Source organism: Typopeltis vanoorti, chromosome 3 (assembly GCF_054136105.1).
Source record: "Typopeltis vanoorti isolate ZY-2024b chromosome 3, IOZ_Tvanoo_1.0, whole genome shotgun sequence".
In the NCBI taxonomy this organism is placed as follows: Eukaryota; Metazoa; Arthropoda; class Arachnida; order Uropygi; family Thelyphonidae; genus Typopeltis; species Typopeltis vanoorti.
Window position 1 is genome coordinate 119,156,106 of NC_143551.1, and position 22,961 is coordinate 119,179,066.

The 22,961-nt window shown below is 35.4% G+C and overlaps 1 protein-coding gene across 1 annotated transcript in view; it reads left to right on the forward strand.

Annotated features, from left to right (window-relative positions):
* The window catches only part of LOC150108517 (receptor-type tyrosine-protein phosphatase mu-like), a 1,155,664-nt gene that overhangs the window by 51,893 nt on the left and 1,080,810 nt on the right, over nt 1-22,961 (forward strand). The window contains exon 2 of the mRNA XM_090415942.1: nt 22,270-22,409. Within this exon, the coding sequence (XP_090272068.1) occupies nt 22,270-22,409 (140 nt within the window). The remainder of the gene's footprint in view (nt 1-22,269; nt 22,410-22,961) is intronic.

The window sequence follows — 22,961 nt, forward strand, 5'->3', positions numbered from 1 at the left end:
TAGGAAGGACCTCCCACAATGAGTCTTTTGACTCCATGGAGGGCCTGAATGATAATAATAACATATTACAGGGCTGGTAAGTATGACAAACTTGGGGGATTGCTTGGATCAGTGCCATGTCATGTGAAACTGCAAGGACTGAATGTTGATAGTCCATGGGAAGTTGTAAAGGAGTGTTTGATGGAAGTAAAGACAGACTGTATATCTAGAGTCAGGAGAATAAATTAAGTGGGAGTTAAATGGGTGAATAGCATAATTAAGAATGAGGTTACAGAAATTGGATGATTTCGATAGACTTGGCAGTCTTGGTAAAGGAGAATGTAGAATGGATGTCAGTTTAATGTAGTAAAGTGCAAAGTTATGCATTTGGGGTGAAGAGATTACAAGTTTTATACCACAAAGAGAGGAAAATAGTTCCACTGCATAAAGGAAGCTCCAAGGCTGATGTAGCAAATTACTGACTGATCAGCATATCAGTAGTCATACTCAAGGTACTTGAGAAGTTGCTGCTCACAATGAGTACAAAACACAGGCCAGAAGGATAACCAGTGTGCAGTGGCGTATTTAGGTATTTCCCGACCCCTAGGCCGGCAAAAAATGCTCCCCCCCATATTTAATGAACATGTTGATTTTCATGCATAACCTATTTATATCGTAAATTCGTAATATAAATATATAATATATATATATATATATATATATATATATATATATATATATATATATATATATATATATATATATATATATATATATATATATATCGGTCTGTATAGTTATGCAGAATCTGATTACATGCCAATATGCTTGCAGACTAAACTTACAATGAGGAAAAGAAAAATATTTCTCTACTTGTGAGTAGATGTGGCATATAAAGAACATGTTATAATTACCAAAATTAGAGCCCGGAAATTTCCGCCGCCCCTCAAAATTTGCCGCTCTAGGCCCTGGCCTATACGGCCTATACCTAAATACGCCATTGCCAGTGTGGTAAGACAGGCAAAAGCACAGCATAAACTGAAATTAGCATTAGAGACCAAAGATAATTCCAAAGAGTTCTTTTGGTATGTTGCAAGTAAATGGAAGAATGCATAATTCATGGCAGAATGATTTTAATGAATTTTAATAGAAAGGTAACAGGAGAAATAGATGAAGAGCATGTCATCCTGGTGGAAGTATTGCAGTAACAAGAGAGGCAAAGTCTTTCATGGAAACTGAGATAAATACACTGGAGATACATAGCATATTACAGAACATTAATGTGAATACTGCTATGGGATTAGATGGTATACCAGCTTGAGTTTTATGAGAAGGTGCTAGGGAATTGGCAGTGCTCTTGACCATATTGTTTCATCTAAGTCTCAGCTCTGGGTCAGTCCCAATGGGATGGAGAGAGGGAAAATAGTTCCGCTGCATAAAAGAGGCTCCAAGACTAATGTAACAAAATACTGACCGTTCAGCATATCAGGTGTCGTAGTTAAAGTACAGGAGCTCAAGAGCAAAATGCATGAATGAGTGGACAGAAATTTGATATTTTATGAGGGGGAGGTACATTGTTTTGTGAAGTAGTTACTGAGAAATGACCTACAAAATGGTAGGTCATGCCTTAGTAATTTGCTCATGTTTTATAATACAGTCGTATATCATTGAGTTGGATAAAGATCATGGATTTGCAGTGATACTGGAATTTGTAAAGACTTTTGACAGAATACTGCATTAAATTCTAATTAATAAATTGCACCATGTGGGGATGGATATAAAGCCTGCCAAAGTGGATAAGAGAGTGATTGATGGAAAGATATCAGAGAATAGTTTATTATTATTATTTGACACCCCCAGGGAGTCCAAAGACTCATCGAGGGATGGCACTTGTTCTACAACTCTGTCTCCACCACTCAATCCACCAACTGACTGCCAGGATTCAGGAGTAGAGTCCAAGGAGTAGAAGGCCTGTGACAAATGGCATACTGCAGGGCTCTCTTCTTGGGCTGCTGCTATTTAATTTGTAGATTAACAATAGAGGAAGGGATTCCAGAACTATTCAGTTGTTTGCCGATTATTCAAAATTTGGTAGAGCAATTGTTAATAAAAATTACGTTAAAATTTTGCAGGATGATTTGAATAGACTGGCAGTCTGGACAGAGGAGAATGGATGTCATTTTAATGTGGCAAAGTGCAAGGTTATGCATTTTGGTGTAAAAAGATTAAAAGCTGTGTACCACATAAATGGAACTGTAATCCAGGAAATTGATGACGACAGCGATTTGGGGGTGTTAGTGGATAGGGTTTTGAAGTTCAGAGTGCATATTGTAAAAGTGTCTAAAGAAGCTCATTGGATTATTTGGTTACTGAAGAATACCCTGATGAGCAGAGACAAGCAGGTTATTATACCTCTTTATAGAGCCTTGATAAGACTCCCCATCATGATGATGGGGGGTTTACTTCATCCCCAGTAAACTCAGGATTGAGTTTACTGGGGATGAAGAGGAGGTGGAGATGATCCAGAGGCAAGTGACCAAGATGGTAGCAGGCCAATGGAATGAACCATAGGAGAAGAGGTTGAAAATTTGTGAGTTATTACAGACATTGGTTGAGAGGCAGAAAGTCGGGACCATTGTAGAAGAGCTTCATCAGGAGTTAGTGAAAATGAAAAGCAAAATGAAACATCTGGAAGAGGATATTAAACAACAAAAGGGGAGATTGGCTGATGATAATGAGAAGAAGGAAGTTAATATTATAAAGAAGGCATCAAAGGATAGTCATATATCATTGTATGGTTGAGTCGATCATTAGAGGTGTGATTACTAATAAATTGCACAAAACATTCTTTCCTGATGGAGCAATGAAGCAAATAACTGATGTGTTGCAGAAAAGGAAATACCAGGCGTCAAAATTAGTGGTAGTCATGGGCACAAATCACTTAGTTGGGGAGAAAAAGAATGTTGATGCAGACTTCAGGCAGTTGTTGCAGCAGGTAAAGAAGAATAGTGTTATTGGGAAAGTCATAGGTGTGTTGCCAAGATATGACAATAGTGAATTGAAAAGGAGGGCAGAGATAATGAATAGTAAGTTGGCTGAATTGTGTGAGGCAAAGGGGTTCAAATTTATAAATCTGTGGGGTGAATTTGAGGGTAGATTGGAATGGATTAAATCTGATGGGTTACATTTGAATGGGTTTGGTGTTGGATATTCAAAAAGTCTATTGTTTTCTGAGAAGGCACAGAGTCAAGAAGTTAATGTAGTAAATGATCAGAGTCCACTTCTGAAACAGAATAGCACAAATCAATAAATTGTATTGCAGGAGGAAGGTGGATATGAGGTTGAAGATGTAGTTGCAACAGAACAAGATGATGGAATGCATGAAGGTGAGGATGAGGCAAGTAGTAATGGAAATTGGAGTCAGACCGAAGAGAGCGGTGTGATGTAGTAGCTAGAATACAGAATGCTGGTAGAATGACCTCAAACACACAGGGATTGTATGTTTATACACAAATGTAAGGAGTATTAGAATCAAGAGAGCTGAGTTTGTTACATTGGTTGAGTCAGTATGCCCAAAAATTGGAATAAGTGAAACTTGGTTATCTGAGGAATATGTGATGTCAAGATTAAAATTAGAATGATATATAATTTTCCAGAAGGATAGAAATGTGAAAGAGGAGGAGAAGTTCTGTTAATGATTGCAGAGGAATTGTATCTGCAAAGTGTGGAAGTTGATAGTGCATGCACAGATTTTGAATCTGTGTGGTGTAAAGATGAAATAAACAGATTAGCATATCTAATAGGATACTATTATAGGCCAGGGAATGCAGAGAATACCAATTGTGAAATTTTTAGGCAAATTAGTTGGGCACATGAAAAAGTGATTCTTATGAGAGACTTTAATTACAAGAATATAGAATGGAAGGAGGAGATAGTGTATGAGAGCAAGGAGAAGAAGGTTGTAGAATTTCTAAGAGACTAGTATCTTAAGAAGCATGTGACTGAAGCAATTAAATGCTTTAATGTATTGGATTTGGTGATAAATTCACAAGATGTAGTTTGTTGTTTTAAGGATACTTGCGACATAAGACTGAATGATATAATCACGTAATCACAAGAAAGATATTTATTTAACCAAATATTTCGGTCTGGAAATAGCAGACCATCGTCGGTGGTATTACAAGAACAGTTTAAAAAAAAAAAAAAAAATAAAAAAAAAAATATATACAAGCTAGAATACTAACAATAGATCGTTGAAATTAGAACATGCCGCGTGATGTTATATCACTAAGTATGAAACGAAATATTTTGAAGTAGAAACATGATTGAATTTGCTATAAAAAAAAAAAAAAAAAAAAAAAAAAAAAAAAAAAAAAAAAAAATTAATGAGTAATCTTGATTAGGCTTTCCCAGATTTTTGATATAGATATGCAGTCATTACGATTCAGGTTGGGATGATGGAGCAAGGCCTCCACGCTTTCCTTGAACAAACGTTCGAACCTATAACGGGATCTATGTAAGAGGCGAGTTTTGGACCAAAGGATGCTGTGGTCAGTTTCAATCCCGTGTTGAGCCAAACCAGACTTTTCAGGTTTATTGTGAAGAATGGATGATTGATGTTCTTGGATTCTTTTTTCAAGAGAACGTCCAGTCTGTCCAAAGTAAGAGAGATCACAGTTGCAAGGAATTTGATAAACTCCAGGAAGAGATAAAGTTGAGCGTTTGTCTTTAGGAGAAGGAAAATGAGAAGACAATTTGTTAATAGGAGAATACGTAGCTGTTAAATCATATTTCTTCAAAATTCTTGCGATAGGTTCTGAAATACCGGAGATATAAGGAATAGGTACTCGACGTATTGAATCTTTGTTGTTTTGTGGAGGATTATAAGATGTAAGAAGACGTTGAATACTTTTTTCAGAAAAGCCATTGAGTTTCATGTGTTGCTGGATAGTAGAAAGTTCTTTCTGTAGATAATCAAAAGTAGAACAATTAGTTTTGGCTCTTTTGATGAGACATTTTATAATTCCTGTTTTTTGACATGGATGATGGGCTGATTCTTTCAGAATATAACGACCTGTGAATGTTGGTTTCCTGTATACTGTAGTTGTAAGAATATTTGAAGGTGATCGGATGAGGAGAACGTCTAAAAAAGATAACTGGTTGTTTTCTTCTAATTCCATAGTAAACTTTATGCGATGATGTAAGGAATTAATACTGTTTAAAAAGGAAGATAAAGTGTTTTTACTGTGAGGCCAAATAGCAAATATGTCATCTATATATCTTACCCAAAAAGATGGTAGAGGGAAACTAGATGTGAAGAGGACTTTTTCTAAATGTTCTAAATAAAAGTTGGCTAAAGCTGGAGAAAGAGGACTTCCCATGGCTGTTCCTTCTACTTGGCTATAAAATTTGTTTTGACATATGAAATAACCAGAATGTATAACGAAATCGAATAGTTTTATAATATCTTGAGGAAAGATGTCAGCAAGTAGTTTTAAAGTTTCCTTAAGAGGTACATTGGTGTATAAAGATTCTATATCAAAACTAACCATAAGATCTGTAGGTTGTAAGGAGACATCTTTTAATTTTTCTAAGAAATCTGAGGAGTTTTTTAAAAAAGAACTCGAGTTGCCAATGTAAGATTTCAGTAATTTAGCTAGATATTTGGCTATACGGTAAGTAGGAGAATCAATGCAATCTACTATTGGACGAAGAGGATAGTCAATCTTATGGATTTTTGGAAGGCCATAAAATCTAGGAGGTCTTGCAAAATGAGTTTTAAGTCTTTCAATTGTGTCTTTATCCAAACTGATGACTTCATCAAGGAGAGAATTTAATTTCTTTAGTTGTCTGTTGGTTGGATTATAATCAATTTCTTGATATGTGGAGCGATCTCGAAGCAAAAGAGAAAGTTTTCTTCTGTAATTTACTGAGTCCATAACTACTGTTGCTTTTCCCTTGTCAGCTTTAGTGATAATGAGGTGATTATTTTTTCTCAAGGACTGTAAAGATTTCATTTCAGAAGGAGATATGTTAGAAGGAGGAAGTTTAGCCTTAAGTAGAGAAGAAGCGACTTCTAGGCGAAGAGCATTAGCTTTATCGCTGGTTAGATGATTAAGATTCCTTTCAATGTTAACTAGGAAATCTAGATATGGTATTTTATTTGGAACAATAGAAAAATCATGTCCTTTTGAAAGGATGAGGGTTTCGCTTTTAGTCAAAGGACGTCCGGATATATTTACAATCCAATTATCTGGAGTTATGAATGGCTTGGATTGTTTAGACGAAAGAGCCTCATATTTACGGTTAAGATGTTGACTTAGTTTATTATAAGCACGTTGAGTAGAACGTTTAGCTACATTTAGAACTATGTGAGAAAGATGTGGATCCAAATTTGTGGATATATAGGTGCGTAAATCAGAAGTCTGATGACTGTGAATAGCAAGATCACGTTTAGCAGCTTTAAGTTGATTACGGATTAGAGATAAACTTGTGTTCCGGTAAATATTATGAGCTCCAGGAGATTTTATTGTTTCTTTAATCTTAGCGAAATTGGGAATAATCTTGTTGTCGCGGCACTTTTTTAAGAAATTAATCTTTGCTCGTAACCTACCTTGTATAACTGAAAGTTTTCCTAATTTACCAGTTATTTTGGTAGCATTTTCCCCGTGAAGGATAAGAATTTGTTGTTTTAAGGATACTTGCGACATAAGACTGAATGATATAATCACGTAATCACAAGAAAGATATTTATTTAACCAAATATTTCGGTCTGGAAATAGCAGACCATCGTCGGTGGTATTACAAGAACAGTTTAAAAAAAAAAAAAAAAAAAAAAAAAAATATATACAAGCTAGAATACTAACAATAGATCGTTGAAATTAGAACATGCCGCGTGATGTTATATCACTAAGTATGAAACGAAATATTTTGAAGTAGAAACATGATTGAATTTGCTATAAAAAAAAAAAAAATAAAAAAAAATAAAAAAAAAAAAAATAAAAAAAAATAAAAAAAAATTAATGAGTAATCTTGATTAGGCTTTCCCAGATTTTTGATATAGATATGCAGTCATTACGATTCAGGTTGGGATGATGGAGCAAGGCCTCCACGCTTTCCTTGAACAAACGTTCGAACCTATAACGGGATCTATGTAAGAGGCGAGTTTTGGACCAAAGGATGCTGTGGTCAGTTTCAATCCCGTGTTGAGCCAAACCAGACTTTTCAGGTTTATTGTGAAGAATGGATGATTGATGTTCTTGGATTCTTTTTTCAAGAGAACGTCCAGTCTGTCCAAAGTAAGAGAGATCACAGTTGCAAGGAATTTGATAAACTCCAGGAAGAGATAAAGTTGAGCGTTTGTCTTTAGGAGAAGGAAAATGAGAAGACAATTTGTTAATAGGAGAATACGTAGCTGTTAAATCATATTTCTTCAAAATTCTTGCGATAGGTTCTGAAATACCGGAGATATAAGGAATAGGTACTCGACGTATTGAATCTTTGTTGTTTTGTGGAGGATTATAAGATGTAAGAAGACGTTGAATACTTTTTTCAGAAAAGCCATTGAGTTTCATGTGTTGCTGGATAGTAGAAAGTTCTTTCTGTAGATAATCAAAAGTAGAACAATTAGTTTTGGCTCTTTTGATGAGACATTTTATAATTCCTGTTTTTTGACATGGATGATGGGCTGATTCTTTCAGAATATAACGACCTGTGAATGTTGGTTTCCTGTATACTGTAGTTGTAAGAATATTTGAAGGTGATCGGATGAGGAGAACGTCTAAAAAAGATAACTGGTTGTTTTCTTCTAATTCCATAGTAAACTTTATGCGATGATGTAAGGAATTAATACTGTTTAAAAAAGGAAGATAAAGTGTTTTTACTGTGAGGCCAAATAGCAAATATGTCATCTATATATCTTACCCAAAAAGATGGTAGAGGGAAACTAGATGTGAAGAGGACTTTTTCTAAATGTTCTAAATAAAAGTTGGCTAAAGCTGGAGAAAGAGGACTTCCCATGGCTGTTCCTTCTACTTGGCTATAAAATTTGTTTTGACATATGAAATAACCAGAATGTATAACGAAATCGAATAGTTTTATAATATCTTGAGGAAAGATGTCAGCAAGTAGTTTTAAAGTTTCCTTAAGAGGTACATTGGTGTATAAAGATTCTATATCAAAACTAACCATAAGATCTGTAGGTTGTAAGGAGACATCTTTTAATTTTTCTAAGAAATCTTTCTCTTTTGCTTCGAGATCGCTCCACATATCAAGAAATTGATTATAATCCAACCAACAGACAACTAAAGAAATTAAATTCTCTCCTTGATGAAGTCATCAGTTTGGATAAAGACACAATTGAAAGACTTAAAACTCATTTTGCAAGACCTCCTAGATTTTATGGCCTTCCAAAAATCCATAAGATTGACTATCCTCTTCGTCCAATAGTAGATTGCATTGATTCTCCTACTTACCGTATAGCCAAATATCTAGCTAAATTACTGAAATCTTACATTGGCAACTCGAGTTCTTTTTTAAAAAACTCCTCAGATTTCTTAGAAAAATTAAAAGATGTCTCCTTACAACCTACAGATCTTATGGTTAGTTTTGATATAGAATCTTTATACACCAATGTACCTCTTAAGGAAACTTTAAAACTACTTGCTGACATCTTTCCTCAAGATATTATAAAACTATTCGATTTCGTTATACATTCTGGTTATTTCATATGTCAAAACAAATTTTATAGCCAAGTAGAAGGAACAGCCATGGGAAGTCCTCTTTCTCCAGCTTTAGCCAACTTTTATTTAGAACATTTAGAAAAAGTCCTCTTCACATCTAGTTTCCCTCTACCATCTTTTTGGGTAAGATATATAGATGACATATTTGCTATTTGGCCTCACAGTAAAAACACTTTATCTTCCTTTTTAAACAGTATTAATTCCTTACATCATCGCATAAAGTTTACTATGGAATTAGAAGAAAACAACCAGTTATCTTTTTTAGACGTTCTCCTCATCCGATCACCTTCAAATATTCTTACAACTACAGTATACAGGAAACCAACATTCACAGGTCGTTATATTCTGAAAGAATCAGCCCATCATCCATGTCAAAAAACAGGAATTATAAAATGTCTCATCAAAAGAGCCAAAACTAATTGTTCTACTTTTGATTATCTACAGAAAGAACTTTCTACTATCCAGCAACACATGAAACTCAATGGCTTTTCTGAAAAAAGTATTCAACGTCTTCTTACATCTTATAATCCTCCACAAAACAACAAAGATTCAATACGTCGAGTACCTATTCCTTATATCTCCGGTATTTCAGAACCTATCGCAAGAATTTTGAAGAAATATGATTTAACAGCTACGTATTCTCCTATTAACAAATTGTCTTCTCATTTTCCTTCTCCTAAAGACAAACGCTCAACTTTATCTCTTCCTGGAGTTTATCAAATTCCTTGCAACTGTGATCTCTCTTACTTTGGACAGACTGGACGTTCTCTTGAAAAAAGAATCCAAGAACATCAATCATCCATTCTTCACAATAAACCTGAAAAGTCTGGTTTGGCTCAACACGGGATTGAAACTGACCACAGCATCCTTTGGTCCAAAACTCGCCTCTTACATAGATCCCGTTATAGGTTCGAACGTTTGTTCAAGGAAAGCGTGGAGGCCTTGCTCCATCATCCCAACCTGAATCGTAATGACTGCATATCTATATCAAAAATCTGGGAAAGCCTAATCAAGATTACTCATTAATTTTTATTTTTTTTTTTTATTTTTTATTTATTATTTTTTTTTTTTTTTTATAGCAAATTCAATCATGTTTCTACTTCAAAATATTTCGTTTCATACTTAGTGATATAACATCACGCGGCATGTTCTAATTTCAACGATCTATTGTTAGTATTCTAGCTTGTATATATATTTTTTTTTTTTTTTAAACTGTTCTTGTAATACCACCGACGATGGTCTGCTATTTCCAGACCGAAATATTTGGTTAAATAAATATCTTTCTTGTGATTACGTGATTATATCATTCACAAGATGTAGTTGTTAATGAAGTGTTGACACTGCCGCCAGCTGGAGAGATTGATCATGAAGTACTTGTTTGGGAAGTGATATAACAAGAAAGGTTACTGCCAAAAATGGATACACATGGAAGTATAAAGCAAGTGATTATAGGAAGCTCTGTAGTCAGTTAGTTAACATCAGAACATTGGGTACATGAGCTGAGCTGAAAACACATTGATAATGTATGGAAACTCACAAGGCAGTATCTGACAAAAGCAATGTATGACTGCATACAAGGGTTAAGCGAGTAAATAGAGTAGGATTGAAATAGATGAACAGTGAAATCAAGCTAGATGTGCTGGAAAAGAAAATGTTATAGAGGAGGTACAAGACGGTGGGGATCAGATGCATGAAGAGTATAAAGTGCAGGCTAGAAAGGTGACGAGCATGGTAAAGAAAGAAAAGATGCAATATGAGAGGAGATTGGCTGGTTAGACCAAGGTTAACTCAAGGGAATTTTTTCACTACATTGTAAGCAAGAGGAAGAATAATTATGGCAGACTAACACTGGTGGATAGTTGTGGCAGCAGACTAACAGCAGCAAAGGATATAGTGAAATTATTGAATGAGCACTTTATCAGCACATATCATACTGGTGTAAATAATGCCTTGCAATATATAGAAGAGGGGCAAGTATTAGAATTGGAAGTAAAAGTTGGTTGGATTAGATGTTATTAAGGCTATGGGAATGTTGACATATCACCACGTATTCTTAAGAAATGTGCACCACAGTTGGCTATGCCCATGATCCGGTTATTTAATGAAAGTCTTGCAGTGTGTAAGGTTATTAAGGAGTGGAAAGAAGGCAAAATAGTATCACTCCATAAGCATGGTTCTAAGACAGGTCTCCAACTATAGGCCAGTCTGTATAACTGCATTTGGGGTCATGTTTTGGAGATATTGTACGGAATAGAATACAGAATTGGGTTGATGGACATAGCATTCTTTATGATGGTGAGCATGAATTTGTAAATATATTTTAGCCATAAAATGCGAGTATTATTATTATTATGGGCAACTCCAAGGAGTCGACAGACTCATCGAGGGAGGCCCTAACATCATGTCAAGAACAACTATTCAAACATTCACACAGTATCTATCATATGCCTTGAACTCATTCACAGTCATGGCACCAATAACAGACTCTGGCAGCTTATTCCACTCATTCACTATTCTCCAAGTAAAATACCTAGCTGTAACACCCTTGCTAACCACACTCTTGCCCTTTCCATGTATGGCCCCTAGTCCTCACACCACCAGTCCTATTCTCATAAATATCTTCTAAATTACCTATCAACCAATTTCTGCAACCAACAAATCTTCAACCTGTTCTCATAAGGTTCATTCCATAGACCTGCTATCATCTTGGTCACTCATCTCTGGATCCTCTCTACCTCCTCCCCATCAAGAAGAAACCCTGGCACCCATAGCTGGTCACAGTAGTCTAGATGGGGTCTTGTACCACAGTTCGAAACAGAGGAACAATAACCTGTTTGTCTCTGCTTGTGAAAGTATTTTTCAGCAACCAAGTGATTTGATGAGCTGATTTGGAGTACGGTTCCGCCAATGTGATATACTGCTGCTAATCTTTTCATCCCAAAATGCATAACCTTACACTTTGCCACATTAAATTGACATACATTCTCCTTAGCCCAGTCCTACAAACTATCCAAATCAACTTGCAAAATTTTGACATCCTGTGCACTCACTATTGCTGAACCCAACTTTGTATCATCAGCAAACAAATGAACACTTCCTCTCAGATCCTTTCCTATATCATTAATGAACAAAGTATATTTTATTAACCCACGTCACCGTCAATATGGATAAAATACATCACTCCTCTACACTTCGTATCCATCATATATTTCAATGTATGTAATATCAATGGTATTACAATTTTAATATGCACTTTGCATCCATGGTAACCTCGATATATATATACACACGTCTTGGCTGGTTGGGTGGTTAATGTGCTTGTATTTTATGATAAGGTGAAAAGTGTGTTAGATAAAGGAGAATCATGTACAGTGATATTAGACTTTGCAAAAGCATTTGATAGATTACCACATGATAAGTTGGTGTACAAGCTGCAGAAGATGGGAATAGATAAATTATACTATATTGGTTAGATGGATCAGAGATTGGCTCTCGGAATGATATCAGCAAGTTGTGTATGATAGAGCAGTGTCTCAAAAAAGGAGGGCAACCAATTGCATGCTCTAGGGTTCTGTTCTTTGGCCCCTGCTGTTAAATTGTTTGTGAACAATATATCATGTTGACTGTCTGGTGATCTTCAGTTATTTGCTGATGATGCAAAGTTGGGAAGAATTATAAGTAGCACTGATGATGTTAAATCCCTTCAGGAAGATTTGAATAGACTTTTTACTTGGACAAAAGAATGGGGGGTTGTAGTTTTAATATCAATAAGTGCAAGGTGTTGCATCTTGGAGTGCAGAAATATAAGGCTGTGTACTATATCGATGGTGCTGTACTGCAGGAAGTGGATGACATGAGAGATTTGGGAGTGATGGTTGACAGTAGACTGAAGTTTAGAGGACATAATGCTAGTGTTCCAAAGGCTGCACATTGTAGTGCTGCTCTGATAAGAAGTACTCTAACATGTAGGGATAAGGAAGTGGTTGTGCCACTGTATAAGGTGCTGATGAGGCCACAATTAGACTATTGTGCTCAGATCTGATCACCTGTTTTTCACTATCATGTGGAGACATTTGAGAGGGTCCAGAAACGAGTGACTAATACAGTATCAGATGTTTGGAATGCTGGCTACTATGGAGAGAGGTTGAAGAAATGTGGATTGCAGAGTTTGGTGGATAGGAGGAAGAGAAGTAATATGATAGAGACATTTAAGTTAGTGAGAGGATTTTATCAGATTAATCCAGAGGAGGATTATAAGAAGAGCAGAAGGTGAGAAGGGAGAACAAGATGTCATTTCTGGAAGTTATGTAAAAGTGTGGTGAAGAGGGGGGGGGGGTGAGGAGTAGGTATTTTACATGGAGAATTGTCAGTGAATTCAACGCCTTTCCAAAGTGTGTTGTTAATGCAAGGAGTGTTAAGGATTTTAAGATTCTATATGATAAATATGTTGTCAGTTGAATGAACCTCCCATGATGAGTCTGTTAACTCCATGGAGGGTGTAATAATAATAATAATATAATTATACAATATATAACCTATATGTAAGTTCAAAGGCAGCTGTTAGAATTGTCTGTTGTTTTAAGGATACTTGCGACATAAGACTGAATGATATAATCACGTAATCACAAGAAAGATATTTATTTAACCAAATATTTCGGTCTGGAAATAGCAGACCATCGTCGGTGGTATTACAAGAACAGTTTAAAAAAAATATACAAGCTAGAATACTAACAATAGATCGTTGAAATTAGAACATGCCGCGTGATGTTATATCACTAAGTATGAAACGAAATATTTTGAAGTAGAAACATGATTGAATTTGCTATAAAAAAAAAAAAAAAAAAAAAAAAAAAAAAAAATTAATGAGTAATCTTGATTAGGCTTTCCCAGATTTTTGATATAGATATGCAGTCATTACGATTCAGGTTGGGATGATGGAGCAAGGCCTCCACGCTTTCCTTGAACAAACGTTCGAACCTATAACGGGATCTATGTAAGAGGCGAGTTTTGGACCAAAGGATGCTGTGGTCAGTTTCAATCCCGTGTTGAGCCAAACCAGACTTTTCAGGTTTATTGTGAAGAATGGATGATTGATGTTCTTGGATTCTTTTTTCAAGAGAACGTCCAGTCTGTCCAAAGTAAGAGAGATCACAGTTGCAAGGAATTTGATAAACTCCAGGAAGAGATAAAGTTGAGCGTTTGTCTTTAGGAGAAGGAAAATGAGAAGACAATTTGTTAATAGGAGAATACGTAGCTGTTAAATCATATTTCTTCAAAATTCGTGATCTCTCTTACTTTGGACAGACTGGACGTTCTCTTGAAAAAAGAATCCAAGAACATCAATCATCCATTCTTCACAATAAACCTTAAAAGTCTGGTTTGGCTCAACACGGGATTGAAACTGACCACAGCATCCTTTGGTCCAAAACTCGCCTCTTACATAGATCCCGTTATAGGTTCGAACGTTTGTTCAAGGAAAGCGTGGAGGCCTTGCTCCATCATCCCAACCTGAATCCTAATGACTGCATATCTATATCAAAAATCTGGGAAAGCCTAATCAAGATTACTCATTAATTTTTTTTTTTTTTTTTTTTTTTTTTTTTTTTTTTTTTTTTTTTAATAGCAAATTCAATCATGTTTCTACTTCAAAATATTTCGTTTCATACTTAGTGATATAACATCACGCGGCATGTTCTAATTTCAACGATCTATTGTTAGTATTCTAGCTTGTATATTTTTTTTTAAACTGTTCTTGTAATACCACCGACGATGGTCTGCTATTTCCAGACCGAAATATTTGGTTAAATAAATATCTTTCTTGTGATTACGTGATTATATCATTCTGTTAGAATTGTCAGCAGTATTGGATGATAGTTTGATATAAAATAAAGTATCTGACAAGGGTGAACATGCTTTCACCACTTTTATTCATAAGCTGTATGATTATGAATACATCATCTGTTTGAGAAGGAAGGTTTGCCTGCTTTGCGGGATGAAAAACCCAGGATAAACTGGTGAAAAACCCTACTGTCCATGCCCAAGACCGGCTAACTTGGCTATGGCTGAGGAAATCCTTCAGCTCCTTGCGTCACCGACAGGAATTGAACCTAGGACACTCCTTCCCCAGGCATATTGTTGCGAAGTGCACAGCCACTAGGCTAACTGCGCAATGAAAGGAATTCTCCAAAATGCTAAACTAGCTGTATGAAACAATCTTCTATGAAAGATTGTTTACTATGAAACAATCTTCTCAGATAGGCAGACAAGGATTTGAGAGTTGGGTTAAACATGAAACATTTAATCTAAGAAGACTAGATAACATTATTATTATTATTATTATTATTATTATTATTAAACAAGACCTCATGGAGTCAAAGACTCATCTAGGAGGTCCTTTTATCTTACACACACATCTCATCATACCGTGTCTTAAACACATTCAAACTACTTGCAGACACCACGCTCTCAGGCAAGGCATTCCAATCACTCACAACTCTGCACGAAAAAAACCTGCCTCTCACTCCCTTACTCACACCCTCCTTATACAGTTTCCAGGGATGACCTCTGGTTCTCCCCTGATCTCCCACTATTCTCTGTAGAACTTCTCCACCATTGATCCTATAATAACCCCTTACCAACTTGTAGGTCTCTATCATATCTCCCCTCTTCCTTCTCTCCACGAGACTCTGCAAATTACATCTTTTCAATCTTTCCTCATACTCAACATTCCAGAGGTCAGAAACTACCTTAGTCAGTCGCCTTTGGACCCTTTCCAACATCTCTTCATCCTTCTGAAAACCCGGTGACCAAATCTGGGCACAATAGTCCAAGTGTGGCCTAATCAAAGCCTTATACATTGGAACAAGTATCTCCCTACTTCTACATGTCAGTGTCCTCCACATCATTCCCAGAAGTGTTTGTGTTGTCTTCACAATTTTGGCGATGTGTCCCCTAAATTTTAGATCCTTATCCACTATCACCCCCAGATCTCTTATTTCCTCTACTTCCAACAATATATTCTCACCAAGCATAAATTCTGCATCCCATCTTTGTTTTCCAAATTTTAAAACTTTACATTTTGCAACATTGAACTCACATCCCCATTTGCTTGCCCAATCACTCAATTTATTCAAGTCTTCTTGCAAGGCCACAACATCTTCACTACTCTTTATGGTTTGTCCCAACTTTGCATCATCTGCAAACAACTGAATATCTCCATCCAAATCTTCACCAATATCATTAATATATAAGTTAAATAGTAACATTGCAGATGAGAGTTCAGAGAAAAAAAGAGAAAAGAACATATGACATTAATGGTAGAATCAAATTAAAAATGAAGATATTAATGATAGTTTTGGAGAATGTGTGGCTGGCCAGAGCTAATCTAAGGTAGTATGGAGTACATGTTAACAACTGAAATAATAAAAAGTTGTCACAAATCTGAATATGGATAGGCATATGGAATAAATGATATTCAGTCAAATCTCAAATATGGAGGTAAACGTTTTACAGTAGTTATACTGCATAATTCAGAAATTCTGATAACAAGCTGAATTCCAGATCTTTATATCCAATTTTTTTCTTTTTTTTTTTTTTTTTTGTCAAAAAAATGGATGCAAAGATCTGGAATTTCAGATTTAATGCTTGGATGGTAAGAAAAATTGGGATGACAACCAAGATCTAGGTGGATTGATGTCCAAGGTGCCTTAGATAGCTGAAATATTAGTTTTGACAATATTGTAGAGCTGACATATAACTGACATGGAAGTTAGTAATATGACAGTAAACTTTATCATGCAGTACTGTTGTAGTATCCCATACTAACTTGTACATCCTTTGAGGATGAATTTGATAATTTTATTTGAGAAGGAATTATGGATTTTGGACAGTTAGTGAAGTGGGGAAAAGGAAAGAAAAAAGGTCACAAAAAATATTTAATTTGTAGGCAGTAATTATGTTGCATCCAAAGATAGCCCATTGTTCTTATTCTTGCCTCTTTTGTCATTTAGAAGACCTAGCATTATATATCCAGTCAATGTCTCTCAACAGTTTTTATGTTGAGAGACAGTACTGTTGACAGGGTGTAGCATAGAAGCAGCCTGCCTCACGGCACGGCTTAATAAGGGCCAACTGCAATATGTTCAGCCATATTGCAGTTGGTGCCGTTACTATGCTAACAATTCCTGTTAGTATAGGAAGTGCAAAAAGAAGTTTTCCCAAGCTTAAACTGATTAAAAATTATTTGTGAACAGCAATGACAAAAGAAAGATTGATTGGTCTAGCAACTATATCGATAGAGACAGTCATAGCTTATAATTTAAATTTAGAAGATTTACGATATCCCTGTAGAGCAAACATTTAATTAATATTATTATGTAATCGTTTTGCACGAATGTTTCTCTTGTAATAAAAACAAAATAGCAATTGGAGATTTTCTTATATTTTTGTCTTATAATCCATCAGGGACGATATGTTTTCCCCTCAGGGTACGATCTAAGCTGGCAACATCCCTGTTGAGAGACATTGACTTTGCTCAAAAGATCTCTCTCTCTCTCTCTCTCTCTCTCACACACACACACACACACACACACACACACACACACACACACACACACACACACACACACACACACACACACACACACACACACACACACACACACACACACACACAGATTTAGTCACCTGGATTTCAGAGAATTCATCAAACTTGCTTGAAGAAATCTTCAAGCAAGTTTGATGAATACGAGATATATGGATGATGTGAATTAAATCTCGTATTCATCAAACTTACTTGGAGATTTCTTCATCTCTCTGTCTCTGAAATCCAGGTGACTGAATCTCTCTTTTTCTTTATCTCTCTCTCTCTCTCTCTCTCTCTCTCTCTCTCTCTCTCTTTCTGTGTGTGTGTGTGTGTGTGGTAGTTCTTTTGCTATGATATCTCATGATATTTTACCATCATCTCATTATTCATGGATTATTTTATTACATGGAATTTGGTCATAAAAAAATAGAAAAAATAATGACAAGAAATTTTGTTATTTAGCATACTATATGTAAATATATAAACACATGCACACATGCACACACATTGATTTTCTCCCCCCCCCCCCCCCCCCGAGCTTTTACACTCAGTTATGATATGAAATCTTCATCCACATTTGTGTTTTGTCAGCTGTTGTTAAATTGTATTAGTATTGTTAGTATTATTTCTAGACCTCTGTAGAGTTAGAAGACTTTTTGTTCTGCCATTGAAACAATCAGTATTGTAGCATTCACCATTTGCTGTGGCAGTGTATTCTATACATTCTCAACTGCCATGCAAAAAATTTTCCTTTTCACTTCCATACTCACTTGATTCTTTTACAGTTTCCAGGGGTGAGATCTCATTTTCTTTCCACTTATATATACCATCCATTTACCCTATATCTATCTTGTAGGTTCTTTTTACCAAATTGTATGTCTCATTCACACCTTTTCTCCTCCCATCTGCCAAGATCTGTAATGCACATTCCATTAATCTGACCTATCTAACGTTGCAGAGTCTTGAGACGCTCTTTAGTCACTTTCATCGGCAATTTCTGTAATGTTCCTTTATCACACAGATATCTAGGTGACCAGATCTGTGTACAGAAATTCAGATGTGGTCTGATTAGCATAATAAATATATAATGGAACTATTACTTCCATATCCCTACTTGTGATTGTCCTTATTATGTAGGCAGTTTTCTTGGAACCTTTTCAAATTTTGCATTGTGTTCTCAGAATTTCTGCTCCTTATCCATCAATAGTGACAGACCATGTGCATCCTCCACCTCCTAGGGTAAAGTTTCTCCAATATATTAATTCTTGTTCCACTGTCTCTGGCTGAGGTGCTTGATTTACACTTGGTAACACTGAGTGATCATCTGCCAACATATTTGAATCCTCTTCTAATCACATCAAAACTTCCTGAAATTGCTTCCTCTAATTTAGCATAATCAATGAACAAATGAATGTCTCCTCTCAAACTTTGAACCATATTATTGACATATACAGATTAATCAACAGTGGTCTCAGAATATAAATCTGTCATAGTCTGCTTGTCACCTTCTCTTTTGAGACATTGCACTCCCATACACAACTCACTGGCTCCTATCAGCAACCATCTCTGTAACCAGGATACAAAGACTATCCATTCCCATCCTGCTCACCTTCAATAGTAGCTTGTCATGTGGTATTCTGTCAAATGTTTGTGGAAAACTGAAAAAAAATTATCATACAGTATGTCGGCCTGGTTGACCGAGTGGTTAGTGTATCTGCTCTTCAGCCATGAGGCTACGGGTTTGAATCCTACTAAGGGCATGGACTTGTGATTGTCTTACTAACTGTTTATAAACCATATATAAACCATAGTAAACCTGTGCCAGGACATGGGTTTATGGCAGTAAACCTGTGTCCTGGCACAGTATGACCTTTCATGCCTTTGCACCATAAAAATCAAATCATACGGTATGTAAGTTTCTTTTCCTGTTCAGTACACTTGTTATCACCCTGTTATAAAATATAACTAGGCTATTGAAACATAATCATTCCCTTAACAAACTCATGCTACTTGCTAAGATCTCTATTTTCATCATTCTATGTTTGTATTCTTTCTCAAATCAATCTTTCTTACACCTTTATCACTACATCCAACTCATAAACCTATAGTTTGATTCCACTGACTTCTTCTTTCTTATGCAGTGGTAATAATTTTCTCTCTCTCTCCACTTTTCTGGGATTGTTTCTGTTTTTAGATTTTTTGATCAACCAAGTCAAGTGCACTATTACACTCTTTGCACATTTCCTTAATATATGTGGTGATGGCCCTATTAACATCAAGCTTACTTTTGATTTGAAATATTTCACTCTCTTGAACTGTTGGTATCCCTCTTCTTTCCTGCTGTTATTCAAAATTACTGACAACCTTCCAAACTTGAAATGCACTAACAAAACATTCACTGAAGATTTCCACTTTAACTTCAACAGATATTATCTGTATTATCTCCAGCAACTAAAGTCAGTCTTTTATATTCACCCTCTCTTCTAATAGTCACATAACTGTGAATTTTACTCCTGATTTTGGTGCCTCTGCAGCTCCTACACAATTCCACGGTTCATTATTCATTCATTCAATCATCTTCAGCCTGTTTATCCTCATAACCTTAACAGTATAATTTGACGTTTCTATCAGTAACTGATCTTGGGCATCAGTAATTTCTCTTCCCTTTGATTGATCATATTGTGTTCTTATTTCTCATGCTGCCATTATTCATCTCATACCTATCCTAGTATCTTACAATTATATCTCACCATCTCATTGTCATTTCTGACTTGAAAACACACACCCACACTCTTTGCTCAACAGCAATTAATTAACTTCATACTGTCACTCCATTCAAATATATATTCTTTTATACCTTCAGATTTATCTAATACATCCACATAATCATTGTCTCTCTTTCTATATATCTTAGCTATCATGTCATTCATAATCATTATTCTTCTCTCTTCATCTCTGCTGTCATACAACATGCATACCTTTTCTCTCACTATGTCCTCTTAACTGTCTCTAAACGCCCTCAAATCCCATTACTCTCACTCACACTTCCTCATAAATCATTCATTCCAACCAACACAGTCAATTTTTTGCGCTTTCTTTCCACTCCATAGCTTTGTCACTCTTTTATTGTATATTTTTATTGTATAAAAGATACACACTTTCAGTATCTGCCTTGGCTTAATATCCTTCACCTCAAACAACACTATACCATTTCCTAAGCTTGCACTGTCATTATTCTTTTTCAAGACCTTCAACTTGCATTTTTTTTTATTACATTTTCAACAGCAAGTTTCTCTTCATAATTCTCTATCTTACTTTGTACCTGTCTGAATTCATTTCTCAACTCACCAATTCACTTCTAATAATATCTCATTTTTTCATCTTCATATCAGCTTTGTTGCTATTCCCTTCTAAGTTGTTCCACTTTCCTTTACTTTCTCATTTTTCCTTACTAATATTCAACTCTGCTATATAATTCACCACCATTATTCCACATTGATTCTGTTTCTAAAGAGAAACAGAATGAATGTAGAAAGATGGTGATGAATTACATAGCAGAGTTGGATATTGGTAAGGAAAAAGGAGAAAGTAAAGGAAAGTAGAACAACTTAGATAGGAGTAGCAACAGAGTTGATATGAAAGAAATGTGTGGAAGTACAAAGCAGCAGACTATGACAAACTAAGGAAACAGATTGGTAACCTGCTATAGTATGATCACTCAAACAGGAGAGCAATCACTGATGCCCAAGACTTTGTTCAAAATCAGTTACTGATAGAAATGTCAGATTACATTATCAGGGTTATGAGGATAAATAGGTTGAAGGTGAAATAAATGAATGATCGGATTATGTAGGAGCTGTAGAGAAAGAAGTGTTATTGAGGAATATAAAGAATAGAGTACCCATCACACCAAATTTACTTTGCAGTCATTTTTGCAACTTTCTTTGATCTTACATGTGTCCCTTCACATCAACACTCATCTAAACGATGAGCTCTCCTTTTCGTTGTGGCATTCTCTTACTGTATTTGCACGTTTGCAGCTTATGCAAAACGCATAAGAATGTTAATTATGCAAACTGCATTAAGTTGATTTTGTCGTGATACTTCATTGTCATTTTTTTATCACAACCCATTTAGAAAGTGCTTTTAAATTTTCCATGCTGCATTTCATTATTGGTAAGCTGATAATTTTGATAGGTATATCCATATTATAGAAATGGACTAAAGTTTGTTTTGCTGGATTATTTACCTAGACAGTCTTGTATGGAAGTTGTTAGATTATTTTCAATAAATTATGAGAATTATATCATTTATCTTGCTGAATGTGTTTGTTTTTTATTTTGCTGGGTCCTTGAAGTTTTAGAGTTTTTTGCTATTGCCTCTTCCATCCTGGAATCTGACCAAACCCACATTCTTCCTGGACTCTTCACAACTGATGCTGCCGTGAAAAAAAGGTAACGCATGCATGCACACACACACACACTACTTTTGTACAAGCGGCGCAGATGATGAGTACTATGTCAAGGCCTGGTTGGCCGAGTGGTTAGCGTATCCGCTGTCCAGCCAAAAGGCCATAGGTTTGGATCCCACCATGGGCATGGATGTTTGTGATTATCTGTAAAAATACAAGTGGTGGTGATGGGCAGTAGATGGCGTTGGTGTAGATGATGTGGTTTGCTGTAGTTAGTGGACTGAATGATGGAAATGTAGAGTTGTAGAGTAGATGCCCTCCCCTGATGAGTCTTTAGACTCCCTGGAGGTGTCATGTAATAATAATAATATCCTTTCTTCACTGTAGCACTGATATATTTGCCTGCCATCCAAATCAGTATCCTATGGTTTCTTTCTCCAACTGGAGGTAGAAGGCATAGGATTAGGTAAACATTAGTTAAACTGATATGTCTTAATTTACACATCCATATCATAAAACTGCTTATTACAAAAAAAAATAAATTTCTCTTATAGGAGAATTTGATGCAAATTTTACACTTCAAAATGTATGGGGACGATTACGACAACCAGGACTAAGGTCTCTAATACAGTGTATCAGCAGTGATGGAAAGCCAAATAAAATTACATTTTCTAGAGTTGTTGATACAGGCCAAGTAAGTATTAATGCTTATATTAAAAATTAATTTTTTAGGTGGTACTTTTCAAAGTAGTTGTATGATTTTAATGAGTTTTTTTTTTTTTCTTGTTATCCATTCGTGCAGTCATGTTTCAAGGATCTTTGTTCCCACTTGCTCAAAAAACTGTATGGCCAAATAAATGATGATAATAAATTTTTTAGGTGGCACTTTTCAAAGTAGTTGTATGATTTATTCAATATGCGTTTTAATGAGTTTTTTTTTTCTTGTTATCCATTAGTGCAGTTATATTTCAAGGATCTTCTTTGTTCCCACTTGCTCAAAAAAAACTGTATGGCAAAAAATAAATGATGATATGTGTATAAACTAGTTTCTATCTTTTTTTATATATATTTTTTAATTTTTTATATTTTTTATTTTAGTGACAAAATTTTTTGTAATGCTTTTTTTCTCATCTTATCTTCTTGTGTTTAAGATGACAAATCAGTTAAAATATAAGATTATGTACAGGGCTTGAAAGATGTTCTCATAAGTGACGAGTGAGAATTTTTATGGTTGACAAATAAAGCA